We start from the raw sequence: 22,090 nt of genomic DNA on the forward strand, positions 1-22,090 counted from the left end.
ATACAGGTTCGATCCCTGGCCTTGACTGGTGGGTTAAGGATCTAGCACTGTTGCAATATGCGGCATACATCAAGGATACAGCTCAGGTCTGATGTTGCCAGGGCACAGGCGGCTAAAGCTCGGATTTGGTCCCTAGCCTTAGAACTTCCATATGTCTAAAATGACCAAAAAAAAAAAAAAAACAACTTTGGGAGGCTCAAGAAAGAAACTAATTTGAGTAACTGTTTAGAAAGATTTAAAAAAATCAGAGGGCTTCCAAATAGAGTATTTCCAAGAACACTTCCAATTCAGTGTTTCTACTGCTCAATACAGAGGATCCTTACGAGTTACTCTTGCATCAGACCTAACTAAATCATTACCTTTCCTCCTGTTGTGACTGTTTCTTCATCCTGCTCATCTGCAAAATTAAAACACATAAGTTATTTAACAGGTAAATGCTGTTTGGACTACCTGGAAACTTTAAGGTTTAAAGAATTGATATTAAATAAAGAAAAGCAAAGAAACAGCAGAGCATTATTAAAGCAAATTTACCTTTAATAATAAATTAGAATTGTACATAAGCACAGAGGTGAGTAAAAATTCCAAGTACGAATCATTAATAATTTCCAACAATAGGGCATTTTTAATTAACTACTGCTTAGCTACTATCTTAATCATAATCTTGGTAAGGGACTTGGAAAGGGCTCTTGCCTCCTGAGGCACAGTGAAACAAAGTAATGACATTTTGGATCCCAGAGGAAATGACTAAAGAATGAGGAGTAATGAAGGAGGTGATAATATATCCCTACTAAGTCCTGCTAAGAATGCTGATACCTTCTGAGTATTGGGGACTACAGAACCTAAATGCTGGCTTTGCCAAAGAAGAGAGGGAAATCCATGTGCAATTTAAACTAGGCAGCTGATTTCCTTAGTGAAAACTAAAAGCGCCAGTGTGGAAAGGTTAAGAGGTTATGGCACAAATAATTACATTATTAAGTTCTTGTAACATTTCATTTTTTATATAATTATTATCACACTTGGCAACGACTAAGACATTATAAAGTTCAAAAAGAACACAAAGAAGCCCCTTTTTCATTATTCATTATACAAATATTTCTGCTGTTTTCAAATCTGCTATTTCAAAAGCACTAAATAAATTGTTTAGACCTTGGGACAGTATCTACAGCCCACAGGCAAAATCTGGCCCACTGCTTATTTTTGTACAGAATCTGGTAATGTGATTCTCAGCATGTTCCTAATCAACAGTAAAGTGATAAAAAGGAGGGATTCACTGTGCCTAGACTGTGCACAGAGTGACTTGTGATAATCTTCTGCAGCCTGAAATTTTGGTTTGTGCTAGGCAGAGTACCCTACCTGACCAATTAAAAAAAAAAACAAACCCCACAGATTGTAGACTTTCAAATGCACTTCCTTATGCAGAAGCACTGCAGGTATACTGCTGCATTTTTGTTGCTTTTGGAAGAATGTGACCCCCTCATGTGAGGAAGAGGGCATTAAGGAAGCCTAAACTTAGACTCTGCCTTTGCCATTTTCCCTTATGATCTGTGTATGCTTCATATGTCTCTAAAATACACATCAGCCCTGAGTACCATTAAATGCTGAGCTCCCTAAGTTCTCCTAGAGAATCTCCAATCCTGGGGATGGTCTTAGGGATTCCCATCACATCTACAAATGAAGAATGACTTTAGGAGTTCCCATTGTGACTCTGGTTAACAAACACGACTAGGAACCATGAGGACGCAGATTTGATCCCTGGCCTTGCTCAGTGGGTTAAGGATCCAGTGTTGCCACAACCTGTTGTGTAGGTCATAGTCACAGCTCGGAGCTGGCATTGTGGCTGTGGTGTAGGCTGGCGGCTACAGCTCCAATTCAACCCCTAGCTTGGGAATCTCCATATGCTGCAAGTGTGGCCCTAAAAAGACAGACACACACACACACCCCAAAAAAGAATGACTTTAGAATTTTTAAATGCTAAAAAAGACAATCAACAGAAATATATATATATATATATCCTGACACTAAAAACTTAACTGAAATTCAAATCTGAGTGTCCATAAATAAAATTTTTATTGGAATAAGCCATGATCATTTGTTTATATATTATGGATGGCTGCAACTGTGCTATAATGGCAAAGTTGATTAGCTGTAACAGCAACCTTATAGCCCAGAACACCTTAAAATATTTACCATCTGGCCCTTTTGAGAAAAAGTTTGCCAAGGTTATAAAGGTTATAAAGTGGTTATAAAGGTGATGAGTAATATTTTAGCAGGTAATAACGAACTGGCATTTAAATGTTTAAATTTTACAGAGTGCCTACTATGCACCAGTCACTGTTCCAAATGCTAAGGACACAATGATGAAAAAGTGCCTGTCTTTATGAAGTTTACATTTCACTTAGGCATGGCAGGATATAGAAAAGAAAATAAACAGGAGTTCCCGTTGTGGCGCAGTGGTTAATGAATCCGACTAAGAACCATGAGGGTGCGGGTTCGGTCCCTGCCCTTGCTCAGTGGGTTAAAGGATCCGGCATTGCCATGAGCTGTGGTGTAGGTTGCAGACGCGGCTCGGATCCCCTGTTGCTGTGGCTCTGGCATAGGCTGATGGCTACAGCTCCGATTGGACCCCTAGCCTGGGAACCTCCATATGCCGCAGGAGCGGCCCAAGAAATGACAAAAAAAATAAATAAATAAAAAGACCTAAAAAAAAAAAAAAAAAAGAAAAAAAAAAGAAAATAAACAAAAGGACATCAAATGCTGAAAACTGCTAAGGAGAGAATAAAAACAAAGTAATATATTTTAGAGAGGAACTGGGTAGGTGGGCTCTTCCACGGAAACACAGAGGGAAGCCTCTCTGAAAAGGTGACACTGAAGCTGAAACCTTAGGGAAGAAAATGGCAAACATTCCATTCTTCCATGGAGAGGGAGAAGCCAGATCAAAGGGCCCCAAGTGAGGATGTACCTGCCAATTTCATAAAACTGAAGAGCCACTGTAAGCATGAATTGAGGATGAGGGAAGTGAGCACATTACAAGAGCAGAGTGCACTAGCACTAATGAAAGGCAGACTTGGATCTGAATCTGTGCTCTCACTTAATAACTGTATGCTTGGGAAAGGTTCCAGTCTCCATTTCCTAATGAATAAAACAGGGCTAACATGGTTCTACAGTGAAATGCAAACATGTGTAGAATGATGCCTGACAGGTACTCATGTAATGTTGGATACTGTTCCTTGATTTTTAAGTCAGAGATAAATACATGCTACAAAGGAACAGAGGATTTAGTGTGTGGCAAATTATGGTACTACTAACATGAGTTATCCAATTCTGCACAGGGACTATTTTTCTCCTAGGAAGTAACTAAAAGAAATCTGGTAAGCCTGTCAAAAATCAGTGTTTTGGGAGTTTCTGCTTTGGGGCAGTGGGTTAAGAATTCAACAGCAGCTGGTCAGGTCACTGCAGAGGTACAGGTGCGACCCCAGCCCAGCAGTGGGTTAAATCAGCATTGCTGCAGTTGTGGTGTACATCACAACTGCAGACTGGATTCAATCTCTGGCCCAGCAGTGGGTTAAATCAGCATTGCTGCAGTTGTGGTGTACATCACAACTGCAGACTGGATTCAATCTCTGGCCCAGGAACTTCCACATGCCACAGGTGTGGCCATAAAAAAATTTATTCACTGATTGATTAAATAAATTTTTTTTGTTCTTTGGGTCCTGGGAAACCAAAGGATAACCAACTTCCCACTAGACGGTGGCATTAAAATTTACTTAGCTCAGTGGTACATAAGGCAGAACAAGGATCAGTTAAAATAACAAACATAACTCTCAGTTGATAGATCAGTCACACCTGGCATGGTTCAGGTTATACCCTAATGCAGAAAGGCACATGCTTAGATGATACACAAGAAGCCTGATGGTCCCTAGACAAAATGTCAGGACAACAATGTCTAATTCCATACAGCCTAACTCTCGAGCTGTGTTCAGCAGCATGTGCAGCCACAGCACTCCTGACTGAGGCCTCAAGGTGTTCAAACACAAAGAAAAGATCTCTCACACCCTGCCCTAAAATGTTAATCCAGCTGGGACCCCAGCTTTTCCTAAAATTGGCTTCAATTTGATTCCTCTGATAAAGTCTACTACAAAAATACTCTAATAGTCACCTAGCTTTTAAGACAACTGGCCATTCCGTTAACACAACAGAATTATTCTTTTTCTTTTTTGTCTTTTTTGCCATTTCTTGGGCCGCTCCTACGGCATATGGAGGTTCCCAGGCTAGGGGTCATATCAGAGCCATAGCCGCTGGCCTACGCCACAGCCACAGCAACAGCAACGTGGGGATCCAAGCCGCATCTGCGACCTACACCACAGCTCACGGCAACACCAGATCCTTAAACCCAACTATCATATGACACATAAGCAGATCTCAAAAATCACTATTAGGTCTAAAATTCCATCAATTCATAAATTTAATATATAATGAAAACACCAGGATCTTTGATTTTTATAAGTGAAGAAAGTAATTGAGATCACTGTTCCTTATATAACTTTCAGGAACAAAGATATTTAAAATGACCCCTACTTTTAAAAATTGGAACAAGTGACTACCCTCACAACATATGTAAGAATTTTACCTTACTTGTGAAAATGTACTCTAAAACTTGAAAATACAGTAAAAGGACGGTGTGATTCTCATTCTACTCAGTGTTAAGGAAACTTTCAGTTGGCTTACAAAGTATTAATAGTCAATAGATTTTTGTTCTGAAGATATACATGTTGTTAAACAAGTACTTCAGGAAGGTTATAAAATGTTTTAATTACAACTATTTCTTTGAAACTCAGATATTCTGATTTAGATATAATACTACCAGCTTTGCTAGTCTGCAAGAAAACATTATGCTCTAAGAGAGGCAGATCAGTAAGAATGGAAAGAATGAATCAAAAAAAATTAAATTTTCTAATATGCTAGCAAACTAAACAACAATGGTACTATGGTAGCCATAGTTAATATCTGTGCTGGAGGAGTTCCCTTGAAGAGCAGTGAATTAAGGATCCGACATTGTCAGTGTAGCAGCTTGGGTCACAGCTGTGGCATGAGTTCAATCCCTGGCCTAAGAACTTCCTATAAACTTTTGTGTGTGCAAGAAAAAAATCTGTGCTATAAAGCAGAGCAGCTGAAAGTGACATCTCTCAGTAAAAAAAGGATTATCAGAGAAGCTGACATATTCAAGAGACAAAACAACAGAGAACTGTATAGATTTTTCTGGTTTTTACCTAGATCTGCTACAGTTCCTCCTTTAACAGGTGTATTTTCACTATCTTTCTTTGGGTTTACTAGAAAGAAAAAAAAAATCATATTTTAGGGGAAAAGTGCTATTTGTTTATAAGAAAACAGAACAGATGATTAAAAACACATGAATCACGCTACAACTCCAACATCATTTAGTACTCACCTCTGTAAAATCGTACACTTTAACATAAAAATCACACGCCCAGCTATGAAACATTAACACTTAATGTAATGTAACAGACCATATTTTGTAATTAATTAAACAAGCATGATCTTTTTTCTTCAGAAAATAAACAATACGGAAATATAGAAAGCAAACCCTGAAAAGAACCTTTAAATCTCCTTTCCAAGAGTATTCCTAATTATGTTTTTTTGGTACCATTATGGACTCTCATTTTTGTGCCATTCATTAAGAAGACAAGTTGAAGCATGATTGAAACCTTTTACACATCCGTGTAGACTTCAAAACATTCTAAAAGTTTTTTAATCTTTTTTTTTTTTTTAAATGGCTGTACTGGGGACACATGGATGTTCCCAGGCCAGATAATGAATCCGAGCCAAAGATGCCACATACAGTGCAGCAACGCTGGATCCTTTAACCTACTGTGCCATGTCGGGGATCAAACCCAGCCGCTGCAGTCTGATTCTTAACCCACTGTGCCACAGCAGGAACTTCAGGTTTTTAAATCTTAAATGTATAAATTATTCATACTATACTTACTCCTTGGCACTCTACTTTTCTCATGTGTACCACTGTGATCTCTCCGTGTTTTAGTTACATCTCTTTGATATTTAACAGATTCCATGAGTCCAAGTGCGGATCATAAGGTAACTAGCCCATAAGGATGGAAATTTACTTATTTTTCAATTTCTCATTCTGTAATCATCATTCTTTTATATTTATCTTTACATGTGCATATAATTATCTAAGATAAACTATGAAATTAAAACTGTTACTGTATGTACGCTTCGAAAAATATAATAGATACAGCTAAATTGTATTAAATGGCTTCATCAATTTATACCTCCATTAACAGCATTTGAGAGTACTCACTTCCTCAAAACAGTTATACTCTGGGAATCATCTATTTTGTAAGTTTGAAAACCTGAGAAATAAAAATTACTTTAATAATTTACATATCCTTGATTATGCGATGTTAAGCATGTTTTCATACATTTACTGATACTACTTTTTAAATAAAATTTCCAATACATAATACTTTGCCCGTCGAAGTTCCCTTGTCATCAAGTTAAGGATCCAGTGTGTCCATAGTTGTGTGCAGGCTGCAACTGCAGCATGGGTTTGATCCCTGGCCCAGGTACTTCTACATACACAGATAAGGTTGGGGAAAAAAAAAAAAAAGAACTTTGCCCTTTTTCTATGTGGTTTAAGAATCTTTACATAGTTAGGGTTTTAATTCTTTGTTAAATGGGTTACGAATATTTTCTACAACACTAACACTTGCTTAAACTATAGTAGTATTTGGGATTTCACCACTTTGTTTTTAAACTTAGCACTTTAATCCACCTGAAGTTTAAATTCTTATATTTGATACAAGGAATACTAAATTTTACAGCACTTTTGGAATAGTCTGGTGTTTTCCCACTGAATTACACTGCAAAATTCATAATAAATTAAATTCATTAACAAATATGGGAGTTCCAGTCATGGCTCAGTGGTAATGAATCTCACTAGAAACCATGAGGATACAGGTTCAAACCCTGGCCTTGTTCAGTGGACTAAGGTTCTGGTGTTGCTCTTAGCTGTGATGTAGGTCACAGAAATGGGTCAGATCTGGCGCTGCTGTGGCTGTGGTGTAGGCTGACAACTTGGATTCCAATTCAACCCCTAGACTGAGAACTTCCATATGCTCCAGGTGCAGCCCTAAAAAAGACAAAAAAAAAAAAAAAGGATCTAAATCTTAATTAGCCATTCCATTCCTCTGATGGATTCAGCCTGCTATGTCCAAACCATATATATTAATCACTACAGCTTCCCAATTTATTATTTTTTTTTAAGACCATACCCATGGCATATGGAAGTTCCTGGAGCTAGGGGGTCAACTCAGAGCTGCAGATGCTCACCTATGCCACAGTCACAGCAATGTCAGATCAAAGCGGCATCCCATGACCTATGCCCAGCTTGCAGCAACAGTGGTTCCTTACCACACCAAGCGAGGCCAGACATCAAGCGTACATCCTCATGGATACAAGTCGGGTTCTTAACCCACTGAGCCACAACAGGAACTCTCTATAGCTTCCCAGTTTCGAAAGTTATCTGTTAGGACTATCACCACCATCACAGCTCTTTTATTTACAGTAAATCTTCTAGAGTTCCAGTCATGGTGCAGTGGAACCAAATCCGACTAGGCACCATGAGATTGTGATTTTGATCCCTGGCCTCGCTCAGTGGGTTAAGGATCCAGCGTTGCCATGAGCTGTGGTATAGGTTGCAGACATGGCTCGGATCTGATGTTGCTGTGGCTGTGGCGTAGACCAGCATCTGTAGCTCCAACTGGACCCCTAGCCTAGAAACCTCCATATACCTCGGGTGCAGCCATAAAAAGCAAAAAAGAAAAAAAAGAAAGAAAGAAAGAGAGAGAAAGAGAGAGGGAGGGAGGGAGAGAGGGAGAGAGGGAGGGAGAGAGAGAGAGAGAGAGAGAGAGAGAGAGAGAGAAAGAAAGAAAGAAAAGAAATCTTCTGATTACTTTTGTGAATTTTCCCACTATGACATACAAAATGTATTTGTGTAGTTTTTACTGCCCTATTTTGCATATAATACAATGATTTTTAGAAATGCATATATTATAAATGACTATATTTTTCATCCTTAAAAAAATTAATGTTTGAAACAAAAAAAGAAAAATGTTATAGGGATTATAACACATGTAGAAGTAAACAATATAAAAACATCACAAAAGATAGGAAAGGACATAAATTATAGTAAATTTCATACATTTTTATTTCAACTAGACAGCAGTGATTCTTAAACAATTTGGTAAGTTAAGGATATATACTGGAGTTCCCATCATGGCTCAGCAGAAACAAATCTGACTAGCATCCATGAGGATGCAGGATCAATCCCTGGCCTCCCTCAGTGGGTTAAACATCCAGCGTTGCCGTGAGCTGTGTGTGGCGTAGGTCGCAGAAGTGGCTCAGATCTGAAGTGGCTGTGGCTGTGGCATTGACCATCAACTACAGCTCCAATTCAACCCCCAGCCTGGGAACCTCCATACTGTGCCAGTGTGGCCCTAAAAAGGCAAAAAAAAAAAAAAAAAAATTAAGGATATATATTGTAATCCCTAAAGGACCAACTAAGAACAAAATATCTAAAAAGCAAACAGAATTAAAAAATCCACACAGACAGAAAGTAAAACAGTAGTTGTCAAGATATAGGGGAAGGGGATCACTTGGTGTGACTCTTAATAAGTATGCAGTGTCTATTCACGGGGATGGAAAGAGCTGGAATTAAAGATAGTGGTGATGATTATAACAATGCAACAAATTTACTAAAAACCACTGGAGTGGAGTTCCCATCATGGCACAACAGAAACGAATCCAACTGGGAACCATGAGGTTGCGGGTTCGATCTCTGGCCTCGCTCAGTGGGTTAAGGATCAGGCAATGCTGTGAGCTGTGGTGTAGGTCGCAAATGCAGCTTGGATATGGCGTTGCTGTACTCTGGCATAGGCTGGTGGCTGTAGCTCCGACTAGACCCAAGCCTGGGAACCTCCATACGCAGAGAGTGTGGCCCTAAAAAGACAAAAGACAAAAAAACAAAAAACCACTGGAGTGATTAAAATATACTTTAGAGTGGTGAATTTTATCCTATGTGAAGTACATTTCAAAACTATATTTTAAAAAACCATGTTAAGTTATATAAGAAAAGCAAAGCAAATAAACAGGCTAGAACAGAACATTAAAAGCAAAAGAACATTAAAGTCAAAGGAAAAAAAAGGGACAAATGAAAAATAAAATAGCATGAAGATATACTTAAACGTAACCATATCAGCAATAATGATTTAAACGGACATATATGATTTAAGTGGAGCTACAGGTGTCAGCCTACGCCACAGCCACAGCAACACAGGATCTGAGCTGTGTCTGTGACCTACACCACAGCTCACAGCAAAGCGGGATCCTTAATCCACTGAGCGAGGCCAGAGATAACCCGAAACCTCATGGACCTAGTCCGGTTCGTTAACCACTGAGCCGTGAAGGAAACACCAAAATCATTAATTTTAAAGCATTAGTAAATTTAGAGAAATCTGAGCGCACAATGTGTTTTCTCAGGAAATAGCAAAAGTACACCAAAAGATTAGGAAAGAGGGGATTTCACCAATGTTAATCTTAAAGAGAGGACATCTATTAATATTTGAAAGTTGAAAGCTGGGGACACAGAGCAAGAAGTGGATCATCTAATGGCAATGCTGAGAATAATCAAATCATACCTAAAATTCTCACAGTCTAGGCAGATGATACAAACCATTTTTCGGAAGAACCACTTCCTCTATGTTAGGTACAGGTGTTGGGTCTTCCATGTCCTTTGTAAGATCTTCTTGCTCATCTTCCTCTTTCTGACTCCTGCGCTTCCCATAAAGATTAGCTTGGCTAAAACATAGAAGGTACATAAATATAAACAAAACTGACTATAGCTACTTAGAGCAAACAATTTCAGAGACTTCATTTATATTCACTTTTTTTTTTTTTTTTTTTGGTCTTTTTGTCTTTTCTAGGGCCGCTCCGGGGGCATATGGAGGTTCCCAGGCTAGGGGTCCAATTGGAGCTGTAGCCACTGGCCTACACCACAGCTACAGCAAAGCCAGATCCAAGCTGCATCTGCGACTTACACCACAGCTCACGGCAATGCCGGATTGTTAACTCACTGAGCAAGGCCAGGGAGTGAACCCGCAACCTCATGGTTCCTAGTCAGATTAGTTAACCACTGAGCCACAACGGTAACTCCTATATTCACTCCTTAAACCATATTAAGAAAAAATACTTAGGATAAAACCTGACCACAAGGTGAAATACTTATACACTGAGAACTATAACACGCTGCTAAAAGAAACTGAAGATGATTCAAAAAAAATGGAAAAATAGCTCATACTCCTGGACTGGAAGAACGCATATTGTTAAAATGGTCATACTACTCAAAGCAATCTACAGATTTAATGCGATCCCTATCAAATTACTCATGACATTTTTCACAGAACTAAAACAAATAATCATAAAATTTTTGTGGAACCATGAAAGACCCAGAATTGCCAAAGCAATCCTGGAGAAAAAGAAAAAAGCTAGAGGCATAACCATTTTAGATTACATACAAACAGTGCTTACAAAACTACACTAATCAAGAGCATGATATTGGCACAAAGACATATGAATCAATGGAACAGAATGGAAAGTGCAGAAATAAACCCATACATGTACAATCAATTAATATTCGACAGAGGAGAAAAGAACTTGTAGAAAACAGACTATTCAGAAAGTGGTGATGGAAAAGCGGGACAGCCACAAGTTAATCAATGACTTTAGAATACTCCCCCACACCATAAACAAAAATAAAACTAAAAAAACGAAAATAAAAAATTTAAAAAACCCTCAAAATGGCTTAAAAACCTAAATATAAGATACGACACCATAAATCTCCTAGAAGAGAACATAGATAAAACCTTTTTTCTGACATTAATCACAGCAATGTTTTCTCAGGGTTAAGAATCCAGCATTGTCACTGCAGTGGCTTGGGTCACTGCTATGACATGGTTTTATCCCTGGCCCAAAAACTTCCACATGCCATGGGTGTGGCCAAAAAAAAAAAAAGTCTATAGAAAATAAACGCTGGAAAGGGTGTGGAGGAAAAAAAAAATGCTCCTACACAGTTGGTAGGAATATAAACTGGTACAGCCACTGTGGAAAACAGGATGGAAGTTTCTTAAGAAAATTAAAAATAGTTTTATGATCTAGCAATCCCACTCCTGGGCATATGTATTCAGAGAAAACTCTAATTTGAAAATATACATACATCTCAATGTTCATAGCAGCACTATTTACAACAGCCAAGACATGAACACGACCTATATATCGACAGATGAATGGTTAAAGAAGATGTGAGATACAGACACACACACACACGAGGGAATACTACTCAACCTTAAAAAAAGGATGAAATAATGCCATTTGCAATAACATAGATGCACCCAGAGATTATCATATTAAGTGAAGTCAGAAAGAGAAAGACAAATACCATACGATATCATTTATATATGGAATCTAAAAACATGATACAAATGAAATTGTTTACAAAACAAAAGAGAAACACAGACAAAACTTATGATTACCAAAGTGGGGAGGGAAGAGTGATAAATTAGGAATCTGAGATTAGCAGATATATACTACTATATATAAAATAGATAAACAATGAGGTTCTACTATATAGCACTGGCAACTATATTCAATATCACATAATAAATGATAATGAGAAAGAATATGAAAAACATATGTACATACACATATTTGAATCACTTTGCTCTACACATGAAACTAACACAACAATGTAAATTAACTATACTTCAGTTTAAAAAATAAATAAATAAAATGAATTAAAACTAACACAAACCAGAAAGCAAGTTAAAGTTCAAACAAGAATGGAATGATTCATAACATGTAGAAATTACAGGGGAGACAAGTTAGAAACCGTTAACTACCTCATATAATGTGATGTGTACCAATACGGAAAAAGGAATACAATAAACAAACAAAGAATAATACCAGCTACAAGAGTTAGTCAAGTGACAGTTAAGCTAAACCCTAAGAACTATGACAATTCACTAAAAAGTAGACAATGTTTTAAAATGATGAGTAAAGGCATAAAAGAGAGAAACAAAATTCTTGCTTTGGGGTAGTAATCTAGAAGACACTGACAAGTGAGTGAAAATGGAGCAAAAGCTGGCTGACTCCTCATACTGCTGAGAGAATGCTCACAGTTCTCTTTTTAGAGGGACAACGTATTGGCATAGGTTAAAACAAAGTATTTGGCATAAAAAACTGTTTAAAATGAAAATTCCATGACAATTTTCTAAAAGCCTATGAAACTACAGGTGTTAAGAAGATAAAATACTTAAAAGGAAGAAAAGATGCAGGGAATGAATAAACCAAGTATCAGAAAAGAGATTTCAAGATGTTTTGGCTGAGTATTTTAAGGGGAAACTTAAACAAATGAAAGTCCTGTTCATTGGAAGGCAGATACATTCAATTGAAGGACATGCATACATTTACTCTGGGATAACTGTTTGGGTTTTACATGCAGAGTAGAGCCTCAGTGCCACTACTGTGAGCCTCCTGGACAACACACCTTGGTTTTGTGATCCTGGCAGCCCATCTTAGTCTGTAAGGGGGAGAATAGCAGCACATTGATTTCAGGCCCAGGAATATTTGAAAAAATTGTTACGACTTTCCTGACAAAGAACTCAGGGAGCTCTGAACTCTCTGAACATCAACAGTCAAATTCAGAACACAAGTTTAAATAAGGTCACCCTCAACAGTACCCCGCTAAAAAAAATCTATTTTGTCATTTTAATTTTTATGTCACAATACTTGTGATGTGACAAAACAGCAAAAATCTTTTTATAACTGTGATTGACTCGTTAATATAATTTATAAAACTAAGCTAGGAGTTCTCTTGCAACTCAGTGAGTTAAGGATCCATCATCATCACTGCTATGGCTACAGCTGTAGTGCAGATTTCATGTCTGGCCCAAGAAACTCCACATGCCATGGGTGCAGACAAAACAAAACCAAACAAAAAGTTAAAAACAAAACAAAACGACCTAAATGGAATTCCCGTTGAAGCACAGCCAGTTAAGGACCCAACATAACGTCCATGAAGATGAAGGCTCCATCCCTGGCCTTGCTCAGTGGGTTAAGGAGCAGGCATTGCTGCAAGCTATGTGTAGGTCATAGATGCAGCTTGGATACAGCATTGCTATGGCTGTGGTGTAGGCCCCAGCTGTAACTCCAATTCAACTCCCAGCCTGGGAACTTCCACATGTCACAGTAGCCACAAAAAGAAAAACCAAAAAAACCCCACTAACCTATAGTTTCTTAATTTTCCTAAAACCTTCTACACGTGGTTAAGAATGCTTCAAGAAGCCCTACCCTTCAAGAAATGAGATTTAAAGCATGTTTTAGAGAGTGAAAGGAAAATCCAACTAGTGAATAAAGTCAGAGAATGAAGCTGATGGAGAGTAGATGACCAGACTATAAAGATCTTGACAATAGCCAGTGATTCAACAAATCTGCTATCACCTGAAAAAAATTAATTTTGCAAACTATCATTTTCTAAAACTAAACAATACATTCTGAGAAGTTATTTAAAATACATTTTGAACCAGGAAACCCTGAAATTATTAGGTATCTATTTAAAATATAATAATAGTAAATCATCATGTATTATATACCACTTATTAAGTATCCACTTCAGACCAGGCACCATGCAAGATCTTCAAAAGTCTCACTTAATCCCCACAACAACTAATTCAATAGAAATCAAAATCTACACTCAAGGAAGATTCACTAAGTACAAATGTTACTCAATGAACAAGGCACTACACTGTCACAAAACATGAAATAGAGATTCAAATTCTCTATTAGTCATTTTGATCATGTATGGAACAGATGGGAAAAACTGGAGAAAGACAGTAACTTCAGTGAATATAACTTCTTACCAGTCATACTTCTCAATACATACAATGACACAGAAAAAGGGTTCTATGCAGGGAGCCTTTGCATAAATAAGACATAACATATTCATCAGATAACATTTCATAAGAAGACAAGCTATCAACGCAGACTTCCAAGACAATGTAAGACTTCCTTTCAGCCAAAAGTCCACTGTAAATAAGGGAGCCCTCCTACACTGCTGGTGAGAATGTAAACTTAGTACAACCACTGAGGAAAACAGTGTGGACATTACTCAGAAAACTAAATATAGAACTAGCAGATGATCCAGGAATCCCATTCAGGGTATACATCTGGACAAAACTGTAATTCAAAACAATAAATGCACCCCTATGTTCACTGCAGCACTATTCACAATAGCTAAGATATGGAAATAACCTAAACATCCATTGCAGATGAATGGATTGAGACAATGTAGTATTTAAAAAAAAAAGATGGGTACATGGACAATTATTCAGCTATAAGAAAGAATGAAATAGTGCCACCTGCGGCATCATGGATGCAACCAGAGATGTTCATACTAAGTGAAGTAAGTCAGAAAGAGAAAGACAAATACTGTTATCTCTTATATATGGAATATAAAATATGGCATAAATGAACCTATCTATGAACAGAAGCAGACTCACAGACGTAGAAAGAAGAGGGAGTGGGATGGGCTGAGAGTTTGGAGTTGACAGATACAGACTATTACATTTAGAATTGATAAATAATAAGACTCTACTGCACAGTAAAGGGAACTATATCCAATCTCTTGGGATAGATCATTATAGAAAATAATATAAAAAACAATGTATAGGAGTTCCCATCGTGGCACAGTGGTTAAAGAACCGACTAGGAACCATGAGGTTGTGGGTTCAATCCCTGGCCTTGCTCAGTGGGTTAAGGATCCAGCGTTGCCGTGAGCTGTGGTGTAGATTGCAGAACGGCTCAGGTCCAGCGTTGCTGTGGCTCTGGCATAGGCCAGCGGCTACAGGTGCAATTAGACCCCTAGCCTGGGAACCTCCATATGCTGCAGGTGCAGCCCTAGAAAAGACACACACACAAAAAAAAACCTAGAAAGTCCTTCAGAGTTTGCTTCCATATCTTATAAATCATGCTGCAGTTCTTACCCTTTCTTCCCACTCTTCTTCCGGGATTCAGTGGGTGTGGGAGGTGGAGGGGAAGGTGAATGCTTCCTCTTTCGTGCATTAGCTGATGCTTTTCTATCTCTTCTTTCTGGACTTCTGACTGGCTAGGAAGGAAGAAGTAAATGGAAACATGTATCAGCCAATTTTTCTGAGTCCTCAGTTTCTAAAAACCCTTGTTCAAAGGTGAGTTTTCACAAAAATGATACCATACACACTAGCTCAGTTTAAATGAAAGGCACGTTATTAAGCATCCTGGTGTGACACCACCACCAGTCAGACTTCCCTTACCTTCCAGGTGGATGCACCACTATGGAGATATCAGAACCATCCCACAGGTACTCAAACTATGCTATGTTGTTTTATGCCATGCTACAAAACAGACATGCCCAAACTCTGCATAGCAAACAACCTAACGCTGAACAGTATTGGATACGAAAGTGCCAATGTAATAATGTAATGTGGAAATCATAATATTTCTACTGAGAGAAAAGACTGAGTTCACACTTTATTACTGGGAAACAAATACGTAAGCTTATCAGTGGGGGAAGATATTTTAAAATAGTTAAACAAAAAATTTCAAAGTCACATTCAAAAGCAAATAGGGGGCGCTCCCATTGTGGCTCAGTGGTAACGAACCCAACTAGTATCCATGAGGATGCAGGTACCATCTCTGGCCTCGCTCAGTGGGTTAAGGCTCTAGCATTGCCGTGAGCAGTGGTGTAGGTCACAGATGCAGCTTGGATCCCGCATTGCTTTGGCTGTGGCTTAGGCCAGCAGCTGCAGCTCCGATTTGACCCCTAGTCTGGGAATCTCCATAAGCCAAGGGAGCAGCCCTAAAAAACAAACAAAAAAGCAAACGGGGACAAAGATATGAAAAAGACTCAATTTTAAAATTCTTCTCAGGGAGTTCCCGTCGTGGCGCAGTGGTTAACGAATCCGACTAGGAACCATGAGGTTGCGGGTTCGGTCCTTGCCCTTGCTCAGTGGGTTAACGATCCGCCGGTGCCGTGAGCTGTGGTGTAGGTTGCAGACGTGGCTTGGATCCCGAGTTGCTGTGGCTCTGGCGTAGGCCGGTGGCTACAGCTCCGATTAGACCCCTAGCCTGGGAACCTCCATATGCCGCAGGAGCGGCCCAAGAAATAGCTAAAAAAGACAAAAAATAAATAAATAAATAAATGGGAGCAGAGGCCATCTCTGGGGGAAAAAAAAAAAAAAAAATTCTTCTTAAAAATACAAAATACACAGTGTGTGAAAAAGAGTTTCAGTAGGAAAGTCCCAGGGCTGGAAACAGGTATGAAAGACTGTACTTTTTTTTTTTTTTTTTTAGTCCTTTGTCTTTTGAGCCACAATGGAATGCCATAAGACTATACTTTCTAAGTTACTGGTTAAAAGGATATGTCTCCAAGATTTTTTTTCAAAAAACTACAATGCAAAACAAAAAGCAAAAGTTTGAAGTGTCCCCAGTGAGAACTTTCAGAATCAGGGGTGTCTATCTGAGGCTGTCATAACCCAATACTAATACGTCTAACAAGCCTTTTTCTCAATCTTAAGTCTTCCTCTAGTGACACACCCACCCACCCAGTTGTGACTTACAAGGAATTATGGATAAATATTTAAGTGTTTAGGCCTCTCAAAGGATTTAAGATTATTAAATGTCAAGTCCTACTATCTTGAAAAAGAAATGAACTATAACTGAGACCATTAAGGCCTACACTTTGTACTACCATACATGCTTTAAGAAAGCTATTTTAAAAAAAAAAGAAGAAAGCAAGCTATTTTAAAATATTAAAGCTGGAGTTGCCTGGTTACCTAGCTGTTAAGGATTTGAGGTTGTCGATCCCTGGCTGGGGAACTCCTATAAGCTGCAGCCAAAACCAAAAAAACCTTGAATACATCAAAATTAAATCAGTATTCCCTTGGTAAACCAGGAGTAAATTAAATTATCCAGTGATGATACCTGGTTCGCAAAATTAATACTCATATCCAAAGAACAAAATCAGCTATACCACCTTCCATACTGCATGGGCCATTTTATTTTATTTATTTTTTTTTTTTGTCTTTTGTTGTTGTTGTTGTTGTTGTTGCTATTTCTTGGGCCGTTCCTGCGGCATATGGAGGTTCCCAGGCTAGGGGTTGAATCGGAGCTGTAGCCACCGGCCTACGCCAGAGCCACAGCAACGCGGGATCCGAGCCGCGTCTGCAACCTACACCACAGCTCATGGCAACGCCGGATCGTTAACCCACTGAGCAAGGGCAGGGACCGAACCCGCAACCTCATGGTTCCTAGTCGGATTCGTTAACCACTGCGCCACGACGGGAACTCCTGCATGGGCCATTTTAAATCTTAACCTCTGAGACTCTCACCCTCCTTTTTGGGGGATGCCAGCTCCTGTGATGGTTTTGCAGCCATCAGCCACTGAGTAACTTGATGGCTGATGCAATTTTTTTGAGAGTTTACTAATGAGATCTGAGAACATTCAAGCCAAGAAAGAAGAAACACTAAGTGGAGAAAAATGATGCCAAACTAAATACCTCTTCATTCTTTGTTGAAATTCTTTGACGAAAACTCACAGACTTCCTGTTCTCATCCACCTCATAATCCTCCTCATTCATCCATTCATTGAAAACATCAGTGTCCAAAATCCACTTCGCATGAACCTAAAACCACATTAAAACACGAATATCTAGGTAAATAACAAATCACTATAGTTTTTAAACTATTGAAAATGGGAGAAGCTGATTTAAAATCTCAAAGCCTCAAATACATAACAGTTTAAAAACCTAAGACTATTAAAAATATGTGAGTGGCAACTTAACCATTTTTAATTTTTATTCCACGTCTTTTACTGAGTAAACATTAAAAAAGCACCACTAGTTTTGTGTAGAATGAGGTTTTGATAACAAAGACCCTTAGATTTGATAATTATGTCATCTTGTCTCTTTATTTCACCTTTATTTAGGTATAACTCTAAGATATTTAAGGTATACATTGTGCTGATTTGATATACATATGCATCATGAAAGGATTCCCTCAGAGTGAGTTAATACACCCATTTTCTCACTTACTCATCTTTTGTGTATATGCATGTGAGAACATTTAAGACCTCTTTTTAGCAAGTTTCAACTCTTCAATGATATAATGTTATCAAACTTTGGTCACATTTGAGATTAGTTTCTTAGATCTCATTCAGGCCAATGCACACCACGGGGAGGGGGGAAACACAAATATCACAAGGGTATATTTCTCACACTGGCCCTCTAAATGAGGAAACAGCACATATTTGTAACCAATACACAGAGAAACAAAAGGAATGGTTTAAAAAAATTTTCTGTAGTCTACTCAGTAAGATAAATAACAGGAATAGGCCAGGAGTTCCCACTATGGCAAAGTAAGTTAAGAATCTGGCATTGTCTCTGTGACAGCACATGTCTGATCCTGGGCTCTACGCAGTGGGTTAAGGATCCTGCATTGCCCCAGCTGTGCTGTAGGTCACATCTGAGGCTTAGATTTGATTCTTGGCCCAGGAACTTCAATATGCTGTGGGTACAGGTGAAAGAGACCAAAAAAAAAAGCCAGGTTTTATAAGTTATCAGTTCCCTAATGAGTAATTTAGAACATGGGTTTAAACAAAGTTCTCCTAATAGCAGAAAAAGGTACTTAAGATTTTATGTCAGGAATATTATGCAAATCAAGATAAAACAGATATCTTGAAATTATAAACTATAAAGGTGTGTGTGGGTATAAGTGGCAGAGCAATATTTCTAAGTGAAGTAAAAACTATTCCATTTGGAGTTCCCGTCGTGGCGCAGTGGTTAACGAATCCGACTAGGAACCATGAGGTTGCGGGTTCGGTCCCTGCCCCTTGCTCAGTGGGTTAACGATCCGGCGTTGCCGTGAGCTGTGGTGTAGGTCGCAGACGCGGGATCCGATTCAACCCCTAGCCTGGGAACCTCCATATGCCGCGGGAGCGGCCCAAGAAATAGCAACAACAACAACAAAAAGACAAAAGACAAAAAAAAAAAAACTATTCCATTTGGGATTTGTATGAGTAGTAGCAGCCTAGAAAGTATAACAGAGAAAAAAGAGAAGAAGAAATGAATTACTTAGGAGCTAAAAAGAAGAAATGAGATATACATTATTAAGAGAGTATGTTCAACTCGTCTAACATATAGAAACCTGGTATATAGTAAAGATGGTATCTCAAATCACTGAGGCAAAAGCAGTCTTTTTAATAAATAGATACGTAATGTATCCATAGATACATGGCTGGATGGCCATTTAGTTAAGATACAAAGAGATCCATTTCTTTAAACACAAGAATAAACTCAAAATACATTAGCGATCTAAATGTAAGAAGTGTAATAACCATACAAGTGCTAGAAGAAAACAGTAGTGAATTCCTTAACAATCTGAGACAAAGAAAGGTTTTACTACCTGACTAAAATCTTTTGTTTTTTTTTTGTCTTTTGTTGTTGTTGTTGTTGTTGCTATTTCTTGGGCCGCACCCGCGGCATATGGAGGTTCCCAGGCTAGGGGTTGAATCGGAGCTGTAGCCACCGGCCCACGCCAGAGCCACAGCAACGCGGGATCCAAGCCACGTCTGCAACCTACACCACAGCTCACGGCAACACCGGATCGTTAACCCACTGAGCAAGGGCAGGGACCAAACCCGCAACCTCATGGTTCCTAGTCGGATTTGTTAACCACTGCGCCACGACGGGAACTCCTAAAATCTTAATGCATTAAAAACAGAGACAAATACATAAAAATTTGGCATGGCAAGAAACACCATAACCAAAGTCAAAAATAGGAGAGAGGATTAAGATGGCAGAATAGAAGGACAGAATAGAAGGCAGAATAGAAAGAGCTCAACTTCTCTCCCAAATACAACAAAATTCACAACTAAAAGCTTGAGCAATCTCCACCCAAATGGACCAGAAACCTTAAAAAAGATACCCTACTCCAGAAGAAAAAAAGGACACATCAAGAGGTAGGAAGGGCAATTTCACAATATAAACAACCCCATACCTCCTGGGTGGGAAGCTCCACAGACTGAAAACTAACTGGTTCACAGAGACTCACCTAAAGGAGTGAGAGTTCTGAGCTCCACATCAAACCCTCATGTGCTGGGATCTGGCACTGGGAGAAAGAGCCCCTGGAGCATCTGGCATTGAAGGCCAGTAGGGCTTGTGTGCAGGAGCTCCAGAGGACTGGGGGAAACAGAGACCCCATTCTTAAAAGGCACACACGGACTTTCATGTGCACTGGGTCCCAGGGCAGAGCAAGGTCTCCATAGGAATCTGGGTCAAACCTGACTACAATTCTTGGAGGTCGTCTTCTTGGGAAAACAGAGGTGAATGTGGCTTGTTGTGAGGGAGGGACATTGAAGGCAAAGCTCTTGGGAATATTCAGCAGCTGCCTTTCTCCAAATGTCGCCATTTGGGGAAAATCTGGACCCACCCATCACTCAGCCTGAGAAGCCCCAGGGCAAACAACAATCCAGGTGGGATCACAGCCCCACCCAGCAGTAAACAGACTGCCTAAAGACCCCTCAGGCACACAGCTGCCTCTAATCCCATCCAGAGACTAAGCCCCACTCACTAGAGGGATAGGAATCAGCTCTGCCTACCAGTGTGCAGGCATCAGCCCCTCCCATCAGGAAGCCTACAGCAAGCCCCCATACAGACTTCAGCCACAAGGGGGGCAGACAGCAGAGGTAAGAGAGGCTACAAGGCTTATATCTGTAAAAAGGTCACCACACCAAAAACCTATAAAAATGAAAAGACAAGAGAACTATAACTCAGATGAGGGAGAAAGGAAAAACCCCAGAAAATCAGCTAAGTGATGAGGAGATTCTTAGCCTCCAGGAAAAAGACTTCAGACTGTTGATGCTGAAGATGATGCATGACATGGGAAATAAGCTGGAGGCAAAGATGGATAACTCACAGGAAACACTGAGCAAAGAGATACAAGATATAAAACTTAAACAAGAAGAGATGCAAAATACAATAATATGAAATAAAAAACTCACTAGAAGCAGCTATCAGCAGAATACAGGAGGCAGAAGAACAAGAAGCGAGGTGGAGGACAGATTAGTGGAAATTACAGATGCAGAACAGAAAAGAAAAAAGATTGAAAACAAATGAAGAGAGTCTCAGAGAACTCTGGGACAATGTTAAACGCACCAACATCCATATTATAGGGGTGCCAGAAGGAGAAGAGTGAGAGAAGGGGACAGAAAAAATACTCAAACAGATAATAGCTGAAAACTTCCCTAACATGGGAAAGGAACCACTCACTCAAATCCAGGAAGCACAAACAGTACCATATAAAATTAACCCAAGGAGGAATACACCGAGATACATATTAATCAAACTAACCAAAATTAAAGACAAAGAGAAAATCTTGAAAACAGCTAGGGAAAAGAAATAAGTAACATACAAGGGAACCCTGATAAGGTTATCCTGCAGATTTTTCAGCAGAAACTCTGCAGGCCAGAAGGGAGTGGCATGATATACTTAATGTGAGGAAAGGAAAAAACCGCCAACCAGATTACTATACCCAGCAAGGCTCTCATTCAGATTTGAAGGAGAAATCAAAACCTTCACAGATAAGTAAAAGTTGAGAGAATTCAGCAATACTAAACCAGCCTTACAACAAATACTAAAGGAACTTCTCTAGGCAGAAAAGAAAACACAGCAACAGGAAACAAAAATTCCACAAATGACAAGGCTCACCAGTAAAGGTATATATACAGTAAAGATACAAAATCATCTATGCACAATTATACCATCAAGATCAGAAATCAGGAGAAGAGGTGGGTACAAATGCAGGATACTGGAGATGAACTTACAATTAAGAGAACAACAACTTAAAACAATCTCATATACATATAGACTCTTATATCAAACCAAAAATCTACAATTGATACACAAACAAG

At 39.0% G+C, this 22,090-nt stretch overlaps 1 protein-coding gene across 4 annotated transcripts in view; it reads right to left on the reverse strand.

The window, feature by feature from the left end:
• The window catches only part of SMARCC1 (SWI/SNF related, matrix associated, actin dependent regulator of chromatin subfamily c member 1), a 166,999-nt gene that overhangs the window by 97,469 nt on the left and 47,440 nt on the right, over nt 1-22,090 (reverse strand). For 3 of the 4 annotated variants that reach the window (XR_014823048.1, XM_021068731.2, XM_084988232.1), the window contains exons 9-13: nt 17,682-17,807; nt 15,132-15,253; nt 9,770-9,894; nt 5,268-5,327; nt 360-397 (exon numbers count right to left, since the gene is read on the reverse strand). Coding sequence is in view for 3 of the 4 variants with exons in the window: in XM_021068731.2 (XP_020924390.2) it covers nt 360-397; nt 5,268-5,327; nt 9,770-9,894; nt 15,132-15,253; nt 17,682-17,807 (471 nt within the window). In the remaining variant the exon portion in view is untranslated. The remainder of the gene's footprint in view (nt 1-359; nt 398-5,267; nt 5,328-9,769; nt 9,895-15,131; nt 15,254-17,681; nt 17,808-22,090) is intronic. The other variant, XM_084988231.1, reaches the window with a different exon arrangement.

This window comes from Sus scrofa, chromosome 13, assembly GCF_054392235.1.
Source record: "Sus scrofa isolate SSC_HxYL_T2T_F1_AM1 chromosome 13, Sscrofa_HxYL_maternal_Yorkshire_Landrace_v2.0, whole genome shotgun sequence".
Taxonomy (NCBI): Eukaryota; Metazoa; Chordata; class Mammalia; order Artiodactyla; family Suidae; genus Sus; species Sus scrofa.